Below are 22,295 nucleotides of genomic sequence, written 5' to 3'. Positions count from 1 at the left end.
GCCCCCAGCTAAAAGACAAAACACAGTTTTTCTTTGCTTGATCCCCTGGCCTGTGGGAGTTCGAGACAGAAGCCGGTCTCCCGAAAGCTAACAGCCAAGTGCCCGGCCGACAGCGCGGACCGCCCATGCACGAGCTCTAGATGGCGCCAGAGAGCCGCACTCGCCATCCGCCTCTTGGGGGAATCAAGAGCTACTGTCAAACATAAAAGCAAATCAGAGTTTTCAGTTTTTTTAATGTGTTAAGAATGTTATTCCTTAAGAAAATTTGTAGCTAAATTATTCTCACTTAAAATAAACACTTAGTATACCAATTACACAAATGGGCGGGATTTATGTGAGATTTACTTCATCTGCATTTTTGTAGTGGAAGAGAGCCTTGGTGAATACAGATAATAGATGCAAATAAGATTAGAGTTAAAATAAATAAAGTTTCCATGTGAATAAAAAGAAATTCAATTTCATACGACTGGTGACGATTTGGCGGAATGTCCAGACGCGCGGTTCAGGTGCACAATCTAATCTCATCCAAGTGTTTTCAAACGTCCTTGAGAAACAGATTTTTTTTTCCTACTTACTTTTCCTCATCAGGTAGGACTCTGTTTACTCCAAGGGGTGGGGGTGAATTATGCCAAGAAAGAAAAATACTGGGGAGGGTGTGGATTGGGGCCCGGGAGGTGCAAGCCCAGCAAACTTGGCCTGGCTTCATCTATTGCACAGGAGTTGGAAGCAAGAAATCCCTAGAAACTCGCTGAAACGAAATTGCATTTCCCCTCACCCTGGCGGGGGCGAGACTCCCGGCCCCAGATCTCAGCCCTGGCTTCATAAAATACACTTCCAGGCCGCTGCTTTCGTTCCCAGCTTGGACCCCCCAGCCGCGCCACCCCATCTGCTCTACCCTGTACCCAGTTAGGCCCAAGCCATGGGAATGCGGAGGTGGCCCTGGGGAGGGAAGCCGCATCTCAGCTGGGGACCCAATTGAGGTGTCTCAGCTGAAGGACCTCGCCTCCGGTGCCTGCCTCTCTTCAATTTGTTCGTCTTCAGTCGGTCGCCACCCACTGAGGTCAAGGCTCTCTGCGCCCGGGGGACGCCTAGAGCTGGGGGAGGGGGTGTATGTTTCCCTTGGTGGGTTTCCGACGGGAGCTAGGGACCGGGTCCCTCTTGGCTCAGCTTCGGAGTACACAGTATCTGGCTGGACACTGGGGTCTGGGCTGCCGCCCGCGGTTCACCGGAGCCACGGTGATGGACGTTGGCTGACCCACGGGGCAGAGGCAGCGCGCAGAGGCCTTGATCACTGGCCTGCGGAGGGAGCCCCTCCGGGAACGAGACCTGCACAGCCAAGCCCTTTGATCTGCCTTTATTATCAACAAGAAACAAAGCTGCCTGGGACCGACGTCCCGGCGCCCTCGTTTCTCCGGATCCCCTAGCATGCACTCACCTCCGCGCCCCCAGCCCGCAGCCCCCAGGCGCGCAGGACACCCTTATGGGCCTACAGAGCCTCTTCCCAAAGCCCCTGGAATAAGCGAACCCTGCCATCTTCTCCCCAAGACCAGACCCAAGCTCGAAAACGCCTAGGGTGGAGATGGGGAGGGGGCGTCCCAAGCAGGAATGGATGAGCCAGGAGAGAAAATGACCAAAGAAAAGGAAAATTAGAGGAAGAGCCGCGCAGCTGTGGCGGCAGAGTCCAAGAGAAAAGAGGAAGAAGCCACTGAACCTCACGCTGCAGACACCCCGCTGGGAACCTTCCTGCTGTTTCCTCGCTACTTTGCTATTTGGCCTTTCAGAGTAGTTTTTGTTGACTGTTAATACCAATAATTTATTCTTTCCAAAGAATCAAAATCTTCATTCAAGTTTCCAAGGCCAATAATAAAAAGAGGGGGGGGCTTACTGATGCTGACTTCTCTTGTAGTTTCTATTGTGTGAGAAGCCTTTTAGAAATATTTTTATTCCGTAAATATGTACTTTCTTTTCTAAACTAACATTTTTTTTTCGAGTTGCGAAATTGTCTCATTTACCAATTTTCCTTTCGTCATTTTCTCCCTTGTCCCTCTTTTAAACTGGGGCTGTTAAGTTGGTGGTCAGAAGACAAAGAGAGTGAAAATAATTTTCATTTCAATAATTGCCTTCTGGTCAATTTAACTGTGCCTTATTTTGAAAGAGACTGTCTAAATGAGATTCCTGTCCCAAATGTGTTCCCAGGCCTGATCCCAGCCTTTAATTATTCCTGAGTTTTTTTTCTTCAGAATAAGACGCCGCACTGAGTAATCACAAAGAAGGCAGAGAGCATCCTTGAACCTTTTCAGAAGCAGCCACTGATATTCAAATAACCTGCGAGGGCCATTTGACGGCGAGGGGACCTAGGCATTTCCAATTCACTATTTGCATAGATCAGCCGTCTTTGAAAAGGAAGGGAGCAGTTGTCTTCCATAACATTAAAAAGCCTAGTTATCAAATCAAGTGCTTAGTTTGGGGCTTTTAAAACGTTTACATTTTATCTCAGGTTGCCCTTTACCGTTTGACATGCAAATTTGGTGCGGTTAATTTAGACAATTAAAAAGATCTTCAAGGGAGCTTTGTCACAGAGAATATTTGGAGTTTTCCCCGTGGACCAGCTGAGATAAAGTTGGCCAGAACAAATGATGTCTAGGAGATTAATTAGATATTTGATAAGACATGAATCCCTAATAAGGGAATACAAGGCACAGGGGGCTGCTATGTGCTCTAAGTCAAAATTAATAACATTTAACAAGATTTTCATTTAGGCATGAAATGTCTTTTCCGGGGTATTGACTCTAGCGATTTATTCCCCAGAGATGCCTCCCACCATAGAAGGCCTTAGAAACTAAAAGACATTTTTTTTTAAAGAAAGATTTTTCTTTCACAGATTGTTTTAAAATCAGGTTTTAAAAACAAACCCACCAATTTTCTCTGAGCCCTCCGGGGAGATGTAGGTACCTCTCCAGTTAAAATTGCCAAAGACTTTGCTTTTTAAAAAAGGCGATCCAAAGATTTAAAATGTCACCTTTTGCAAGCACTCCCATTAAAGTAATGCAACTACACGTTCTTATAACCCAATTTAATTTATGCTGTTGATATACAAATAAATAATTTTGTATATGTGTTATGGCTTTTGTAACCCTTATAAACTTCATTGCCTACAGCTAACATTAAGGGATTTTGTTTCCCAACAAGAAAAGTTGATCCCACATTAAAGATTATTGAGGGGAAAACAGGATATTTTTTTAAGGAGGAATGTTGTTCAGAGTCCTTTAATAACACCAAAATGAAAATATGATGTCAAGATTTTCTTCATACAGATAAACGCATTTAATTTCTTTAGATGACCTTAACTTACGTGTTTGAGTGAAATGGTAACTCAACATTTTAAATATCTTTTACATATATACTGACTTTCACAAAGTGCATCAGAAAATTAAAAAGAAACTCCCTGAATTTCAGGAATTCACAAAAAACCTATTTGAATGAACATTTACAAGAAAATAAAAAAGAACACAATCCTTTGAACCCTATTTATACAGATGTTATGAAATACAGAGAAACTGTTGCTAGACTTCCAGTTGAATATCTCACCTTAAGCCTTTTTTGATGCGTCCTTTTTTATAAAAAAAAAGTCTCACTGTAAGTAGACATCAAGCAGGACTTGGAGCATTTTTATATATAATATAATCCACACAAAGGGTCTGTTTTTATAGGTCTCGTTTGTTTTCACTCGAAAGTTCTGACAGTCCTTTGCTGAATGGTAACTAGTTTTTGTTTTTTGTTTTTGTGAAAAGGACAGAGAAGGATGGCGGAGGCAGTGGGCAGTGGGCAGCGCGCGGAGGGGGCCGATTCTGTGTATTGCTCTTCTCTGGAGAAGTTTTTACGAGTGGGAGTGCACGCGTGAATGTGAGTTCTTACGGTTGTGGGTCTCGTGTGTGTGTGTGCGCGCGCGTGTGTGTGTGCGTGCGTGCAGTTTTGAACCTATTTATGTCTGAGGATGGTTTCTGGACCTCGCGTTCGATTCTCGTCTGGGCGCAGTGGGTGGAAGGGAACTCTGGCGGCGCCAGCAAACCACCGCCCAGGGATCCGCGCGGCTCCACCTCGCGCCCAGCCTGGGCTCGGGGCGCCTCTGGAGCCCCTGCCCTCCCGTGCGCCCACTCACTCGCCCACCGAACCTCTTGCTCGCTCTGGGTGTCTCTACTCGCTTGCTCGCGCCTCTCCGCCAACCTCTAGGAGTCGTTGGGACCGGTTGCAGCTTCTTTGCCTCCCGCCGAAGCCGCTGCGGCCGCCGCTGCCGCCGCCGCCGCCGCAGCAGCAGCAGCAGCCGCCCGGGCTGCACTGACGCCGGAGTCGTGCAGGATGAGGTCCGGGGACTCGGAGCGGGGCGTCTCCAGGTTGCTGGCGTCCGTGTCACTGTCGCTGCCCTTTTTGCCCCCGCCGCCCCCGTTGTGCGTCTTAATATGTTTGCTCAGGTGGTCGCTGCGCATGAACCGCTTGTTGCACACCGGGCAGGCGAAGCGCTTCTCTCCCGTGTGAGTCCGCAGGTGCCGCTGCAGCTCGTCCGAGCGCGTGAAGCGTTTGCCGCAGAAGAGCCAGTTGCACACGAAGGGCCGCTCGCCTGTGTGCCAGCGCAGGTGTGCCTTCAGGTGCGACGTCTTGCCGTACACCTTGCCGCAGCCGGGGATGTGGCAGCTGTGCAGCCCCTTGCGTCGTAGGCTCGCCCCAGCCGGACCCAGGCGTTCGGCCTCCTGGCAGTTGGGGCAGTCGCAGGTGGCGCGGCCAGAATAGCGGCGAGCCGAGCGCGCGGAACTGCCCCCGGCGGCGGCGGCTGCGGCGCCGGAGATCATGGCGCTGGCGGCGGCCGCGGCTACCGCAGCGCTGGAGTCCGAGTAGGAGGGCAGCACCGGCTTGAAGCCGTCCTGAGCCAGCAGGTGCTGGCTGGTGGAGAGCAGGTGCGAGGCGGCGGCAGCCGAGGAGCCGAGGCCCGTGGAGCTGAAGGCCGAATGCGTGAGTGAGCTGAAGTCGGGGTTGTAGGTGCCCAGCTGCGAATGCAGCGAGGCCTGGGGGGCGCCCGAGTGCAGCGAGCTCTGCAGCCCCCCGGCGGGGTTCTGCACCTCCAGCCACGAGCCGGGGCTGCTGTGCACGTCCCACCAAGACGACGCCGCGCCGTTGGTCACTTCGCCCGCCGCCAGCGTCGAGTGGAAACCTGACTTGTACCACGACTCGTATGGGTGCGCCATACCCACGCGCGGATACAGACCGTCGGCTGCCGTCGTGTGCACCTTGGAGATGAAGGCCGACTGGCCGCCCGCCTCCTGCGGGGACACGCCGGCCGCCGCGGCCGCCGCTGCCGCCGAGTTGGAGAAGAGGCCGCCGTAGTCGCTGCTGAAGGCGGACGACGTAGGGGACGTGGAGGCCAGGCAGAAGGCGCTGTTGGCGGCTCCCGAGCCACCCGCCAGGCCGCCCGAGCCGCGGCCTCCCGTGGCCACAGCGAAGCCCGAGAGGCTGGAGCCGAGGTTGCAGCTGGAGGAGGAGCGCTTCCAGGGATGGAAGCCGCCTTTGGCGAAGGCGCTGGACTCGGGCAGCGTCGTCAGAGGGCTCGTGTTGCCGATCTTGTTGCAGGTCGCCGCCAGCATGGCCAACGGGGTCGTTCCGAAGCGTGGCTCTTCCTGGAGTGGGTGGGGTGAGGGAGGGAGTAAGGAGGAGGAGGGCAGGAGGGAGTGGGGGGGAAGACACAAAGTGCACCCGTGAGCAGCCTCTTTTCCCCCCCGCGCCGGTCCCTAAGGGCCCTGGCACCCCGGCTCGCGCCTCCTCCCCACGCGTTAGCCGAGGACGCGCCGCGCCCGGCGCAGGGTAGGGCGATCACAAGCCTGGAGGTCCCCGAGCTGGAAAGTTGCTCTTCGGTGAGACTATAGATCAGAGATGCCTTGGGTTTCTCCACTTCGTTCGCTGTCACCCTTGTCCAGAATCAGACTTGGGTTGACACCATAAACCCGCTTGTCTCCCAGAAAGCCCCCAAGTCGCCCTTCTGGGTGCAGCACGAAGGTAAACACAGACAACAAATAGCGGATGAGGGCAGGGGGATGGCAGAAACAACTGCCCAGGGCAGGGAGAAACTTAGAACACTCCTCGAACTAGTGGCTACGATTTGGCTATTTTATAGTTCAAAAACGTGATTTTTAAACACACACACACACACACACACACACACACACACACACACACACCAACTACAAAAATAATCCTAGAATAAGCGGCCCACTGGCGGCTTTCAAAGTCAAGGGCGAACTGGGCAACCACACAAATGTAAATGTTTGTTAATGTAACTGCATGGCCGGCAAAACAAGACTTTTCTGAAAACTGTCGTGTAAAGCAACAATCCCCAAATTTGCGGGGGGGGGGGGGCGAGAAGGAGAGAACTAGAATCGAGAAGGGAGGAAAAGAAACCTTTAGCTTTGCTTCAAAACCAGTTAAAAGGGAACTTGCTTAAGAAACTCTTTCTTGCAGAGGCAATAGCCCCAGGTTTCAATAACTTGAAAAGATCAGTTCCGGAAATGTGGAAGATGCTAAAAGGAACCTGAAGCTGTGGTCCAGCAACAGTTTCTTGTGAGCCGCGGAACCAGAGAAGCCATAAAGAAAGAAAATTTATAATAACTCCAATCCAAATTAATAAATAAACAAAAAGAGCAAAGGCGTTTGCTGTGCTTTCTTACTTACCCCAAGAATAGACGTGGCCATAGCAGGTCTTTGGACTATGCGGCGAGGCCGGAGCGGTGTTAAGCCTGGCGGCTGCTGGGAAACACAACTCTGGTCCCGCGCGGGTCCCGCGTCCCGCGCTCGCGCCGAGCGGACTCTGGGCTCCCGCCGGCAAAACTCAGCCTAAGTGCGAGGAGCACCCGCTTTGAAGTGCCGCTGGCTGCGCCTCTCGCCCAATGAGGGCGCAGGCGGAGCAGACGGGAGCTGCCCCGCAGCCAATCAGACGCGCGGAGGGGCCCGAGCCCGGGCTCCTGGCGCGTGCCAGTCAAGTCTGCGGGCGTGGGTGGGAGCGGGGCGGAGGGGGGGGGGCGTGCGGCGGACTGGGGACAGAAGAAATTACAGTGCAATTAAAAATTTACACACACTCACGTACCAAGCCAGGTTTAAGTACCGTTGAGACCCAGCCTCAAGCCCCCCTACCACCCGGGCCACCTCAAGAGGTTGCTGGTTGGGGCTGGCAGTCTTCATTCCCCACTTGTGGGAAAAAGCAGGAGAGGTGAGGACACCCAGGCCTAGGGCACAAGAGGAAATGGTCTGCGTTCACTCTGCGTGTACAGGTCCTTGCTGCGAAGAACTTCAGCTTGTAGCCATCCCTCTCGCTATGGATTTTGTTCGTCATGGTTCCCAGTTTCTTATCCCCACCTCATTCAGTTTTATGCTCAGAGTCCTATTGAGCAGAGGGCGCAAAGGACAACTGGGCCTCTCCAGGCAGGTCTACACCCACAGACTTGTTGGGAAGAACCTAGAGCTTGGCCCTGCATCCCGCCATTTCCTCCAGTGGTCTAAGTGACTTCCTAATTGTCGCTCTGGCCTCTGACCCGGGTGGTAATACAAGTGCCACTCACGCCAGAAGCTTCTGGTGGTAATTGAGGGGCACCCTTTGTACGGCTTCTCTAGAGCCTAGATACCAGGTTAACCCAGTTGTCAAATATGACTAAACAGTGGGACGTGCTGATTATCTGCCAGGTTTTGCTGGGGGCTGGCGTGGGGGTGGGAGGCATCAGCCCATACAACACGCTGCACGAAGCCACTTATTTTCACATTGTAACAACTTTGGAAACGGAGACTGGCGCGAGCGGTGTCCGCCCCCCCCGTCCCCCCCCCCCCCGTCCTCATCTCCACCCCCGCTGAAGCTGCAGCTTGCACCGCTGTTTGTTTAACCCAGTGGAGATTTACAAGTCGGATTTCAGGCTGAAATCGAGTTTTAGGGGGATGGTTAGAGAGTCATTTTTCTTGCTTCAGATCCAACCAGTCTCCGTTGCAGACTGTCAGGGCCTGCAGGGGTCTGCAGGGGTCTGCAGGGTCAAGGGCGTCCTAACTGTCAGCTCACCCTCGGCAGGCACCCTGCTGGCACAGACCTGCGGAGGATCTCTCTCCGGAACCTTCACCGAGGAGTCTGCCGAAAGCCAAGCCACACGTGGGCGCCTCCGCGTTCTGCAGGCTGGAAGCATCCTCAACTCCTTTTCTGGACCTTGGTATAAAAGAAGTGTCCTCACTCAACGCAAGGCGCCGCCGCTAGAGTGTTTCCTGTCCTTCTGGGCTCCACTTTCTCTTTTCCTGGGTAGCCAGAGGCTGCTTTTGAACTGGAAATACCAGAGCCGGCAGGCAGATCAGGGTACTAAAGCATGTAGCAATTCCCCCCCCCCCCAAACTACATCCTGCTCTCTAAAAAAACAAACAAACAAACAACAACCAACCAACCAACCAACGCTAAACGCTCCGGTGCAGAAGACAATTTGTCAAGAAAGGACAAGGAAAGAGGGCATGGAGGTGTACTTCCGGTTTTTGTTCATTCGCAAGATCACTAGGCCCAAAAGTAAGTCCCCAACAGGCTCTTCTCTCCCACCTTAAGGTGGAAGACTGGGCCTGTGTGCACCGCCTCTCTTCGTGGATGGGGTAGGCTCTCTGGATCGCTTTCATTGCTTTTCACTAGAATGTTTTTGCTCAGAATGCCCTAAAAAAAAAAAAGAAAGAAAGAAAGAAAGAAAGAAAGAAAAAAGCAGCTTTAAGGTGGCCAAAGGCACTGAGGAAAATGGTAGCGGAGAAAGAGAAAAGAGAGGGGCGACCAGAACAGCTGCGGAGGGAGCGCAGTGCCCTAGGGGACTGAAAAAAAGAATCTGAGGGGAGGGGGCGGTAAAGCAAGACGCTGGGTCTACACGGGGTGGAGGGTTTGGGGTGGGTGGAATTCCAGGCCGCAGGACCAAGGCAGAAAGTCCAGCAGGGGGACCCGGGAGCTGTTCCCAACAGGTGACTTCTACCCTGTAAGGGGTGCCTGGCCTTCGGCTTCCCCTTGGGTCCCGGCGTCGATTTACTAATAGAGGAATTGTTAAGTAGCAGCGAGGCGTTTCCGATTCGCCCTGTGCAGCCCAGGGAGGAGCAGAGGGTCCCCCACGACTTCTCCTCCGCAACCCACTCCCTTCTTAAGAAAACCTGACCAAGTAATAAGTAAGACAATCCGAAAAGCCACTTGGCACTGGTGACATTTTCAAGCCAACCATTTAAGCAGCTCTCACAGACACCTCGGGCTCGAGGAGCCCGGCTCTTCCCCTTCTCCGCCTCCAGCCGTCCCCTCCCCCTCCCGCTGTTTTCCACGCAGTTCCAGCTGTCAGACTCTGGACGTGGGCACTCGCATATTCCTAGACACACGCTTCCTCGTCACAATAAAAGTTAGGGAAATCTTCCAAAGGAACACAGACAAACAATCGGGGCCAGTTCAACTCTAACATGGGGCTCAAAGGAAATCTTTGGGGAAAAGTCCAGTTTTCCCCCCTTCCATCTGACAGATTTTTTTCATCTTCTAAAAAAATCTAGTTTTTAAACAAAGATCAATGTGTTATGCTAAAGTGTTGAGCTGACTGTTAAAACATTTGGGGAAATAATGACAATGTAACAAAGGCCTGGTTTGGAGTGAATCATCACCCTTTTAAAAGTTAAAGCAATTTTCAGGAGAATAGCTTTCAGCAAACGCTTTACATTATTCAAAACGGCCAAATAATGCTCTATTATAGCGCCTGAATGCTGCCAGTCAGCCCCTAAGTGCAATTTGTGCAAAGGCCCCGGTGCCTTATCTCCACTTCTTTATAAAGAGGTGAATATAAAACAATTTCTTCCAAACCCAGACAGAGAGCAGGAAAATTGCTTCCCTTTCTGCAATCAGGGCAATTTAACTGGAGTGCAATTAGCACTATTAAATGTCGATTCTGCATAAACAAATCTGACTGAGCAGAGAAAGTGGGGTGAGAACCTCATATACACTGAAACTGATTTTTTAAAATTATGTATCCGGGTCCTTTACAATTGATCCGTGACGTTTTCATCTTGGCATATATTTACATCGCAAATACCCTATGGTTAAATCAACATGATTTTTTTTGCAAAAAAAAAAAATTCAATATGAATCCCAATAAAGAAGAATGGGGTAATTAAAGGGGAGAATTCACTTCCTTTGAACAAATATTGTTTCTCTCTCATCTTGCCTTTCCTAAGGGCGTAGATCTGAGCAACTGCTCAAGTTTGTAGTGTTTCAGAGGCAAAGCTAGGGAAACAGTTTCATCCTAAGAACTCCTCATCCCCGTTCCCAGCGGCTATGCCACAGACGAAATGCTTTCTCGCTGATGCACGAAGCAGGGTGGTGATCCCGAAGAACAGTTATTCTCCGAACTCCTTCATACTGTAGCTGAGTAAGCATTAGGGAACTGCCCAGTCTCCTCTCAGGTTAGCAGCGGACCTCCATCAGTGAGGTGGGGTAAGGTATAGTTGGAGTTTCAGGCTATGTGCAGGAAGGGAGGCGGTAGGGGGGGGAGGTACCAAAGGGTTCTCAGATTGGTGGGGCTGGTTTCAGTAGAAGCCCCGGCCACTAGAACTCGGCTGCTGGGCGGGGGTGGGGGTGGGGGTGGGGATGGGGTAAGAGGGGGAGCGCCCATAAAAGCATTTGTTTGACCTGTCCTCCCACCTGCCTTTATTTATTTATTTGCTAAGCCACAGAGGCTCCGGGTTTTGAATCATTTGTGCAATTAATTATGCTTTTCATTTGCATGATCTACACCAGAGCAGTGATTATCAGGTCAGCACCATGTGGGAGTTGGGGAGAAACATAATAACTTCAGTTTAAAAAAAAAAAAAAGCTGCCTGTGTATGGGTTGTCGCCTGCCTTGAGCAAGAGGGAAGGAAGCCCAACGGAGCCTTTAGCGCCTGTTGAGTCGGGTGGAGTATGTCAATGTGAGTGAAAAGGAAACACAGCCTTTGATTAGCCGGGACTCTTTTACAGTTGTTAATATATAGTTATGCCTTTAAAGGTGCCAGCCTTGAGCTCAAGTGGATCAAGAAAATTAATTGATAATTGAGGAACTCTCTTACGTTTTCTGTGAAGCTTTTTATTTAATACTCGTTTTATGACACCCTTCCTCGGTTTAGCCCAAACCCTTACCAAAAAAAAAAAAAAAAAAAAAAAAGCCAAGAAGAATCAATAGGCCAATGAGACTTTCATCTCTGCCCCCCCCCACACACACACACCTCAAAGGTGGCACTCCTCTTTACAGGTGCTAGGAGATCCAATGGATTCTAGCGACTAGAAGGTCTCCAGGAGAAACTGAAAGCCCCTGGGTTGTGGTGAACACTCCATGCCCTGGCTGTACAACCGGTTGTCTGCTGCTGGGTTTGACTGGACCTCATAGTCTGAGCTGGATCTGTTTATCTGAGCCAAAAGCGTATTAACAATTAAAGGAGACACTGGTATGTCAAAGGAAGGAAGGTGACTGGAGACTGTGATGATTTTAATGACTGCAATTATTGGAAGATTATTCAACAAGCATCATAGGTCTGTTTACTGCATCACTAGGAAACTAAAAGGGTGTATGTGTGTGTGTGCTGTTTGGCTTCGGCCTGTACTTATCCTTCTTACCTCACCAAGCACTAAGGAGGAGGCCCAGACCTAAGGGGGGAGGTGGGGGGGGTAGGGAGTGGGGGGACAGGAGTCAGTGTCAGTTTTCTTCTTTTTAAAGAGAGGTTCTTCCCAAATGGTACACAGGTGATGTTGCCTCAGATAGCTTTTTCAGATCTTCTCATATGCATCTTAACCTAACAACAAGAAAGCCCAAGGCCCAGAGGATTATGGTCAAGAGTCCCCTTCTGGCCAGCATGCTAGTTCCCTCAGTTTAACCACTTGTGGGCAGCTTAAGAGAACTTCCCAACTTCCAGCTCTTTCCTCCTCCATCCAAGGCTCGGAGAAGGAAGTCAAGCCAACTGGAAGGGCCCTACCTCCAGAGCTGTCCTTAAAAAAAAAGCTGCCCCCCTTTTTCCTTTAATGATCTGATCCCCTTCAAATAATTTCATATCATTATTGTTAAAAATAAGCACGGGGGGGGGGGGGTACAGCCAAGAGCATATTGGTTTGTGACTAGCCAAGTTGTGTATGTGTGTGTGTGTGCATGTGCGTGTGTGTGCATGTGTGTGTGTGTGCATGTGTGTGTGTGTTTCCTATAAATATAAATGCAGAGGATGTAAATCCAGATGACTTCTGATAGTGACAAAAGGTGTTTTGGTTTACAATAATCAAGAGATCGGCAGGCTGAGCTTTATTTGTTACTGAAATGTTGATTTGCAAGTTAACTTTGGGGGCAGGGGGATGAATACAAACTTTCCTTAGCAAAACTCCCTCTCCTGGGTACCAAGACTGGAGTGACAGGGTGCTCTTTCTGGGTTCTGTAATGACCAGTCTGGGGCTTCAGGCAGACTGAGCTGGCATTGAGAAAGTTCCCTACTCCAGTGTGAGCCTGCAGGCGTCTGCAAATGACAATTAGGAACCTATTACAAGCCATTAGATTGACCAATGTACCTTAAACAATGTGAATGATTTATGTGGCTGATTTATAAGGGTAAAAGAAAGAAGTGGGGGAAGATGGCTCCATATCCTTTATACCCAAGGCACTGCTACACGGGGTGGGGGGACCCAGACCCTGCTCACCTCAGCTTAGAGCCACCAGTGACTTAGACACCTTTTCAAGCAGAGGCACAGGTTCCTCAGCTTGTCCAGTGGGTGGCGAGATGCATGGTTTTGCCCGTGTTCCTTCATTCTAAGGAAGAGTGAAGGTGACTAAGGCCAGATGCTGAGGAGGAAGGTCACAGAGATGCCACTCCCCTAGCACAGGGGTCCCAGCTGCCTCCCTTCCTCAGTCTTTCCCCACGAAGATGGCTTACACATTTGTTTAACGAGTGCTGGCCCCCTAATTACTGCAGGAACACACACCATTAGCCCTTGAAATTTCAGGCCAGATTGGGGAGGAGCAGCAAGCCTGGCTCTGTGAGGAAGATGCCGCTGAGGAGGGAGGGGAGTCCTCGTTAGGGCTGACTCTTCCAGCTAATCTACAGAGCGAAGACAAAATTACAACAGAGCTGAAGCGATCAAAGCTGCCCTCCCCTTCCTGGTCCAAAGTCTGTTTGTAGTTGTCTACTTGCTGCAGACACTCATCGGCTTCTCACAAGAAAATTCCTCCCAGTTTATTCCGTGACACCACCCCCCCCCCATCTCCCGCCCCGAGCCTGTAAGGAGAGCACAGACACACTTCACCCATCCCAAAAGAGGATTTCCCCTTCTGGTGCAGCTTCAGCCAGACAATGGAGGAGGAGGCCAGGGGCCGGAAAGACTCTAAATCTGATGGAGTGATTACCGAACATCTCACACCAGGGCTACTCTACCGTGGCTGGTCCTCCCCCTCCTTCCTCCTCCCAGTCCTCTTTCCCAGTCTCCCCCCCCCCCCACCGCTCCCCCCCCCCCTTTCTCCTCTCCTCTCCTCTCCTCACCCTAGTTCTTTCCCAGCTCCTGTCCCTAGAGCCTGGCCAGGCTATGTCCCCCCCTCCCCCCATACCTTAGTTTGGCAGGAAAGACCTTCCCCTTGCTTTGCTCACCAGTGTCTAGAACAAACTCTTTTGCTTTTGTCTAAGTGTGGAGTCAGATGCCTTCCGGGTATGCGGAAGGGAGAGGGAAAGAGCCAAGAAACAACGTGCACTTATCTTTTGCAGCCAACGTTCCCCGGGAGCCCAGGATTTGGAAAGCCTTCTAAATGGATCAAGTCCTGTCCCGCACACTCCGCAAACACACACACACACACACACACACACACACACACACACACACACACACACACTTTCCAGCATCTCTCCTCAGACCTTATTTCTCCAGATGGCACCCTGCTGAGTTCTCCTAAGAGTAATTCCCCCAGTCCCCTCCTACCTGGAATCTCTTCTCAAGGCCCTGCAACTCCAAGAGGCTGAGAAGGGGGGCTTGTGCGGGCCATGAGATTTTCTGTGAGGACTCAGGCACCCCTGTGACCTTGCCCAGACAAACCCAATGCTTTCTGCATTTCAGCCACTCTTAGGACGGACCCTGGTAAGCTGGCCTTCTGTTTCACCACCGGCTGGTGTTACACCCGTTATCCTGAGGGAGCCCCTTTAGTCTCTTCCTGGAAGTATTGAATGACGACGTAGGGGTGGAGGGAGGCAGCACACACTTCAGGCACGCGCATCCTGCGCCTTTACTCTTTCCTAGGACCCCAAGCAAAGGATACACTAGTTGACACAGACACACTCACCAAGCACATGCCAGGGACGCCCATCCTTGTCCCCAGCCAGGTGTCAGCCGAGCAGGATGGCCTTGAGGCAGGGTACAACATACAGAGGCAGCCTCAGAGCTCCAGAAACAGCCCTGCGAATTCGGTCCGTGATGCTTAGGTCCCTCAGAAGCCTCTAGGAGTCTCTAGCTGGGTGGTCTGTGGCGGTATAGGCTGGGCCTCTCCTCCACGTCCTGGTACCCAGCTCAGCTTCCTTTACCGCACCGTGTTGAATATCTCCGGGGCTACAGCACCCCTGCTCTCACCCAGCGCCCCCTTGCAGGAGCCTGCCAGCCGCCTTGCACGCCTTCCATAGACATCTGGGATGCATTGCCCCTTAATTGTCAACCCGTTATTCTGATCAAGTGAATGTTGCTAATCTCTACATTTATTGTTTAGGTAAACGGAGGCTGCGTTGCACCAATATGCAAGGCCCCAGCCCTCGCAGCGCCAAGTAACTTAAGTCAACGCTGAAATTTTCAGGGTGTGCGTAATTACAGAGCACGCGGAATTTTCACTCATTCCTAATTCCACATCTTTTCTCCGACCCGGGGGCAGCAGCGGGGGTGGGGTGGGGCGGGGCGGGCAGAGGGAACCCGAGATTCTCCACCTCTAAGGAGTCGAGGGCCTGCTTATTGAGAGCAAGGGACTTCACTGGCGATGGCACCGCGAGTCCTGCCCTCAATCCACAGCCTGAGGTGGATCTGGGGGAGAATCCCAAACTTCCGAGCTTCAGAATCCAGCGCTCAGCATTCCCTTTGCAATGTTTCTGGACCCCTCCCCCAGATTTGCCGCCGTGAGGAGGGTGATCCTCACTCGGTCGCTTGGCGGCGGTGGCCGGTCCTTAGGTGGGTGTAGGGGTCTTGAAAGGCGGTTGTCCTACGTGAGCTCCCGGCTTCTTGTTCTGCCTGAGTGCCCAGTTCCTTGGCCTGAGTTTGGAGCGAAGAGAGTGTGCTAAGCCTTGGCACGAAGAGCTCTGGTTATTCGCACGTCTTAAGTAACTATTGTTTTCCAATTAAGAGGGTCTAAGTGCCAAGGCTGGTAGAAGACCAGGGATTTGGCTCAAGAAATGGACCGTCCCCTTCCGCCAAGGCTATTGTGAGCATCTTACTGCTTCTAGACTCTGGGAGTGGCTTTGGGCTGAGGGCTTCAGGGCCTGGCAGGGAAAGGGTTAGCTGAGACTCTTCCAGAAGGCCGCGGAATGAAACTCCGGGGGCAGATCCTCAAGTCAGGGAGAGAAGCACTCTTTTAGGCAACTCGGTTGTAGGGAATTTGTTTTTCTGCTTCAGTTATAAGTGGATGCCCATCTTGCAGGAGGTTGTCTGGCTTTATTTAAGTAGAATTCTGAAGTCCACTCCTCACTTGCAAGTTTAGGGTGGTTAGTGCAACCACTAGATTACATTATAATCGAGGCTTGAATTGGGAGGGGGTGGCGCAGCATGGGGTGGCAGCTAGCTGTTTCTCATTTTTGGAACTGGGCACTTCTCATATAAGGTACCTCTCTTTGCTTTCTTCTTTCCTTATGAGTTGAATAGCATTTGCAACAAGGGGGAAATTAAACACAAATGTCAGTTCAATCCCGACAGACTTTCCGTTACTCCCTTCTGAACCTCCCCTTTGCAGGCCCAAGCTACTTTCAAGCCTGTGGCTCCTTTATCATGGATGCAGATCTTTTACCACGCTGACACACACCAGCACCGCCTCTCACAGAGCAGATAGATGTGGTTTTGGACTGCAAATGTTAACCTTTTCTGAGTTGTGGTTGTTTTCAGCTAGGAAGAGGAGAAAAGAAAGACAGACAGACGCAGAGACAGACAGAAAGAAAGAAAGAAAGAAAGAAAGAAAGAAAGAAAGAAAGAAAGAAGAAAGTCCTCTGGGTGGCACAAACCCTTGGAAGTCTCAGGATGAGTATGCGTTAAGGCTTACCACTTAAAGCTTTGATCCTGGCCAGGTGGAAACATTTGTCAGTTGTCTCTTCTCCAAAGGGCAGCTAAGAGTTTCAGTTTTGAAGGATTGTTATAAAGGCTAAATAAATCCAGGCAGAGAAAGCCATGGTGGTGCCTATTGAGAATTAAGCTTTAATATATATATCCCTGTTTGGAAATGCCATTCATAGCTAAAACACTGAGATTAAAACAAGGCCAATGGGCCATCCCACAACAGAGTAAGAGTGAGGGGCCAGGAAGGTAAGCAACAGCCTGCTATCAGCTATCAGTTAGTGATGCCTGTTTGGAAGGGGGGCAAAGGGGGGGAAGAAGTCATTGCTCCATGGATGATTCTAGGAATGGTTTGTAGTTTGATGGCTTGGTTGGTTGGTTTCTTTGTTTTGTTTGGTATGTTTGTTTGTTTGTTTGTTTGTTTTTTGTGTTTTGTTTTTTGTTTTTCTTGGTCCTTTTGTGTGTCTTGGCTGTTCTGGAATTCTCTATGTTGACCAACTGTGCCTTCAGCTCTGCCACCTCTGAGATCTGCCTGCCTCTGCTTCCCAGAGTACTTGGACTAAAGCCACCATGCCTGGCTTGTTTTAATTATTTTTAAAGATTATTTTAATTTTATTTCTTAATTGTGTGCAACTGTGGGTAGGCACGTGCACGGTTCCCAAGGAGGCCGGAGGTGTGTGCTGCTGGATGCAGAAGTGGTTGTGAGCTACCCAGGGTGGATGCTGGGAACTGAACCCAGCTCCTCTGCACAGACAGTAATGGCTTTTAATTATTAAGCCACCTTTAGGGTCCTTGTTTTTGTTTTGAGATCAGGCCTCGCTATATATCTCACACTGGCTTGAACTCACTTATTTAGCCCAGGCTAGCCCTCGCAGTCCTTTTGGAGTTGCACACATATGCTAGCATGATCATCTCTATCATTGGGGGTCTTGCCTCTAGAAACAGCAGGTAACATTTATTGAGCAATTATCATATACCAGGCATTCTGGAACATGCTTTACACACACACACACACACACACACACACACACACACACACACACACACCAACATTGAGCATCACTCATTAAAATCTCTCATTTAAAAAAAAAAGTACTGGGGCTGGAGAGATGGCTCAGTGGTTAAGAGCATCGCCTGCTCTTCCAAAGGTCCTGAGTTCAATTCCCAGCAACCACATGGTGGTTCACAACCATCTATAATGTGATCTAATGCCCTCTTCTAGTGTACAGGTGTACATGCAGACAGAACACTATATACATAATAATAAAAAATAAATCTTTAAAAAATTTTTTAAAAAGTACTATTTTTAATTGTGTGTATTGTGTGTGCACACATGGATGCCAGTACCCACAGAGACCAGAGGTGTCAGGTGTCCTGGAGCTGGAGTTACATGTAGCTGTGAGGCACTTGATGTGGGTGCTTGGTTCTTCTGGAAGAGCCTATGCACTATTCTTAGCCATCGTGAGCCCTCTCTCCAGCCTAATCTGTCTCTTTATTGCTATATAGAGTGTCAAACACATATTGAAAAGTGGAGAAAATTCAGCCCAGCACCCAGCACCAACAATTCTAATCTTGGGGCCAAGCTTGTTTTTCTGATATTTCCTTCTCATCTTGCTTCACTTTAAATCAAATCTCAGATTCCTGTGACTCGTCTGTGTGAAGAGCTATTTTAGAAACTTACAATACCATGTTGTCATCTTATTTAAACACATTGGAAATCATTCTTTATAGTATAAAAGATCTAATCAATGTTCAAGTATCCCCTGGACTCTTATAAATGATGTTTTATGATTATTTTCGTTAGGTCAAGATATTCTTACACAATAGCTAATTGACTCTTTGGGGGCTCTGGTTTTGTTTTGGTTTGGTTTGGTTTGTTTGGTTGGTTTTGTTTGGCTGGTTGAGACAGGGTCTTTCTATGCAGCCCTGGCTGTCTTGGCACTCTTTATGTAGACCAGGTTAGCCTCGAATGAGCAGTGGTCTGCTTGCCTCTCTGCCTTCCAAGTGCCAAGATTAAGTGAATATGCAACCAAGGCTGGATTTAGTTGCTTTTAAGTCAGTTTTAATCTATATGTCCCCAATCTCTCTCTTCCTTTTTTGCTTTGTTTTGTTTTGGTTTGGTTTTTGGTTTTTTAAGACAGGGTTTCTCTGTGTTAGCCTTGGCTGTCCTGGACTCACTGTGTAGACCAGGCTGGTCTCAAACTCACAGTGATCCACCTGCCTCTGCCTCCCAAGTGCTGGGATTAAAGGCGTGTGCTACCACGCCCAGCTGCTTTTTGTTTCTTTTAACATCATGTCATTCATTTTTTTCTTGCACTTCATTTGTTGACATGAGTCATTGGTCCTGATATTAATTTTTAAAGTGAAGAACCAAGGCTCAGAGAGGTTAGAGCAATTTAGCACTGAATAGAAAAAGAATTTGGTTTTAGCTATTTCTAACTATAGTATCTATGCTGAATTGGCTTTATTATATTCCCTTTAAGTCAAATGACAAAAAAAAAATCAAGACACAGAAAAACCTAGTTACCCTTAAGGGTTTCAGAGTGTGCATGACTCCCCTAAGTAACCAGATTTGCCTACTACCCACAGAACACCACTCCCTTAAAACTCAGTCGGGGCTTGAAACTGGGGAGAGAAATATTGAAAACAGTAACTCTGCATGACTGAATAATCCTCATACCCTTGTGTTTGTAACATGCACAGACTTTCTGTCCAACAAATATGTAATAAGATACAAAGATTTCTTGAAGAAACCTACCAAATTCCTTTATCTTCCTTTTCTTCATTTGTTCTGCAGTCTCTACTCTCCATTGCTCTACAAGGCAAGATAAGAAGAAAACATCTCTTTCCAGTAGTTATTTTAAAATACCAGTCAAATTAACAATTTGGTAGTTTGATATGTGATATCTGGCTTTTGTTACGGTAGTTTTGAAACCACAGGTTACCCTAGCAACTGAATACATTTTTTTTCCTTAAAAAAAAAATTTTTTTTTTTAGCTGTCTGGAGGAGAAAAAAAAGAAAAAGGAAACTTCTTGCCAGAATTTCCCCATAATAGCTTCCATTAACTGCAGTGACTTCTATTGGAGAGGCCAGCACTGCTGTGTCCTGCTGTCACCAGTCATTCACGGATCTAGCAGATGTTTTGTTTGATAAGGCCAATTTGAGCTGTATAAAACATTTATTTTTTTTCACCTCCAAGGAGCAAATACCAGTAAGGATGGGATTCAGCAATGATCACTAGATGCCACACAAGGGCTCACCCTGCCAGTGGAGATGCTGGGCCAGGAAGACACACTAAAACCAGTCTAGAGGCTTCATTGACTAAAAAGAAAGGGCACAAAAAGGAAGAAAAAAAAAAAAGAGAGGGATGGTTAGAGAGCATTAGATCAGTCCCTAGGGACTTAAGGGGAAGAAGGAAGAACCCAAGTTGAAGAGGCAAGAGTCTACTGTGGAATCAACTGGAAATCCCTGGCGGGCACGCCATTCCCCAATAGGATACTGCCAATAGTGAGAAAACAGAAAGAGATTCTGTGTGATTCCTGTCCATTTATTTGGAACTTTTGCTGAGCCGGGTGTCATCATTTCAAGCAAAGTAGAGAAGAATCCAGATGGGAAGACAAGTAGGGGTTAGGTATTCGCACAGCCTGCAGACTGAGGTAAGCACTTCTATCTGAACGGGATGCCCCATCCCCCTGCAAGCAACATCATGCCCCAGCGCGGATGGCTCCAGGTTCCACTCTTCTTAAACACAGATCGATTTGATACAATTATGAGCCTGTCGGTCCTTTTCCTGGTTTAAAAAGAAGGAAAAGTCTCAAGGCCCGGAGTTGTGCTCTGTGTCAATAAAAAGCAGGAAAAAGAGAAGACTCCAAGTGGTTTGTGCCATTAGGGCCCCCTTCTACTCTGGGAGAGAAGAAATGCTAAAAAGTCTAAAAGGCTTCATTGGCTAAAAAGGAAGGAGATAAAAAGAAACGTTAAAGAGCCTTAGATCAGTCACCCCACTTTTCCACAAGGCTCCCTATGCATCACCCAATGTTTGGCTGTGAGTCTCAGCATCTGTTTTAAACTGCTACAGGGTGGAACCTCACAGAGGAGAACGCTACTAGGCTCCTTTCTGCAAGCATAGCAGAGTATCATTCATAGTGTCAGGGGTCAGATTAATACATGGGACCTCTTGAAACTGAAAAGCTTCTGTAAGGCAAAGGATACTGTCAATAGAATGAAATGACAGTCTACAGCTTGGGAAAAGATCTTCATCAATCCTACATCTGACAAAGGGCTAATATCCCAAACACATAAAGAACTGAAAACATTAAACACCAACAAACAAAATAACCCAATTAAAAAATGGGGCACATGCCGGGCGTGGTGGCGCACGCCTTTAATCCCAGCACTCGGGAGGCAGAGGCGGGCGGATCACTATGAGTTCGAGGCCAGCCTGGTCTACAAAGTGAGTCCAGGACAGCCAAGGCTAACACAGAGAGACCTTGCCTCGAAAAAAAAAAAAAATGGGGCACAGAGCGAAACAGAAAAATGGCTGAGAAGTACTTAAAAGTTCTCAATGTCCTTAGACAACAGGGAAATGCAAATCAAATTGACTCTGAGATTCCAACTTACACCTGTCAGAATGGCTAAGATTAAAAACTCAAGTGACAGCACATGCTGGCGAGGATGTGGAGAAAGGGGAATGTTCCTCCATTGGCGCTTAAACTTGTACAACCACTTTGGAAATCAATCTGGCACTTTCTCAGAAAACTGGGACTAGTTCTACCTCAAGACCCAGCTATACCACTCCTGGGTATATACCCAAAAGATGCTCCATTATACAACAAGGACACTTGCTCAATTATGTTCATAGCCAGCTTTATTCCTAGATGTCCCTCAACTGAAGAAAAGAGAAAGAAACTACGGCACATTTACACAATAGAATACTACTCAGCTATTAAACACAAAGAAATTATGATTTTTGCAGGCAAATGGATAGAACTAGAAAAGATCATCCTGAGTGAGGTAACCCAGACCCAGAATGACACACATGGTCTGCACTCTCTTATAAGTCAACTTTAGCCATTTAGTACAGGATACACATACTACAATGCACACACCCAAAGAAGATAAGTAACAAAGAGGATCCAAGGAAGGATGCTCAAATATCACCCAGAAGGGGAAATAGAAAAGCCAGAGGTAGTGGTTAGAGAGCTGGGGCAGGGTAGGAGAGGGAGCCCAGAGAGATATGAGTGCAGAGATTAGACTTGGGGAGAGTCGGGGCTGGGAGACAGAAGGCCAGCAGAGAAAAGAGAAACTGTGGAGGGAGGAACCGTATTTTAAGCCAGAGTGAGAACTAAAGAACAAGGAGAGAGAGGGAAGGAGGGAGGGAGGGAATGAAAATGTTGGTTTTTAACCTTTTAGCCTGGTTGTAATCCCAGCACTCAGGAGGCAGAGGCAGGCAGATCTCTGTGAGTTCAATGTCAGCCTGCTCTACAAAAGTGAGTCCAGGACAGCCAAGGCTACACAGAGAAACCTTGTCTCAAAAAACCAAGAGGGAGAGAGAGAGAGAGAGAGAAGAGCTGGTATTAGGAAGACCAAAAAATAAATATCCACTATAGAGAGCATAAAGAAAGCCTAAATAATATTGATTGGTTTGAGAAAAGAGCCGAGGAAATTAGAATAAAAAGTTATTCCAAAATGTTTCAGTATCAATAACAACATTCATGCATTCATGACCAGACATTGTGAAATGTGTGGTAGAGTCAGTTATAATTTCGTCATTGTCTCTTGTATGCCTTTTCTCCTTTCTTTCTTTCTTTCTTCCTTTCTTTCTTCCTTTCTTCCTTCCTTTCCTTCCTTTCCTTCCTTCCTTCTCTCTCTCTCTCTCCTTTTTTCTCTGTTTCTCTCTGTGTGTCCCTCCCTCCTTCCCCTCCCTCCCTCCCTCTTTTTTCCTTCCTTCCTTCCTCCTCCTCCTCCTCCTTTTCGTCCATGGGCAGTCTGGAAGTCACTCTG

General features: G+C 48.8%; 1 protein-coding gene and 1 long non-coding RNA gene across 3 annotated transcripts in view; both read right to left on the bottom strand.

Annotated features, from left to right (window-relative positions):
- Window positions 1-6,859, bottom strand: part of SP9 (Sp9 transcription factor) — a 33,018-nt gene extending 26,159 nt beyond the window's left edge. The window contains exons 1-2 of one of the 2 annotated variants that reach the window (XR_014782373.1): window positions 6,715-6,859; window positions 4,173-5,666 (exon numbers count right to left, since the gene is read on the bottom strand). Coding sequence is in view for 1 of the 2 variants with exons in the window: in XM_084797984.1 (XP_084654110.1) it covers window positions 4,227-5,666; window positions 6,715-6,735 (1,461 nt within the window). In the remaining variant the exon portion in view is untranslated. Of the gene's footprint in view, window positions 1-3,051; window positions 5,667-6,714 lie in introns of those variants that run through there. The other variant, XM_084797984.1, reaches the window with a different exon arrangement.
- Window positions 6,860-11,763: 4,904 nt separating this feature from the next.
- Window positions 11,764-22,295, bottom strand: part of LOC311607406 — a 36,244-nt gene continuing 25,712 nt past the window's right edge. Inside the window, exons 2-4 of the long non-coding RNA XR_014782584.1 lie at window positions 19,053-19,109; window positions 12,716-12,824; window positions 11,764-11,829 (exon numbers count right to left, since the gene is read on the bottom strand). This is a non-coding gene — a long non-coding RNA (uncharacterized lncRNA). The remainder of the gene's footprint in view (window positions 11,830-12,715; window positions 12,825-19,052; window positions 19,110-22,295) is intronic.

This window comes from Acomys minous (assembly GCF_964271855.1).
Source record: "Acomys minous genome assembly, chromosome: 10".
Lineage (NCBI taxonomy): Eukaryota > Metazoa > Chordata > Mammalia > Rodentia > Muridae > Acomys > Acomys minous.
The sequence above is the reverse complement of the archived record's forward strand: the minus strand, read 5'-3'. Positions and strand labels throughout refer to the sequence as shown.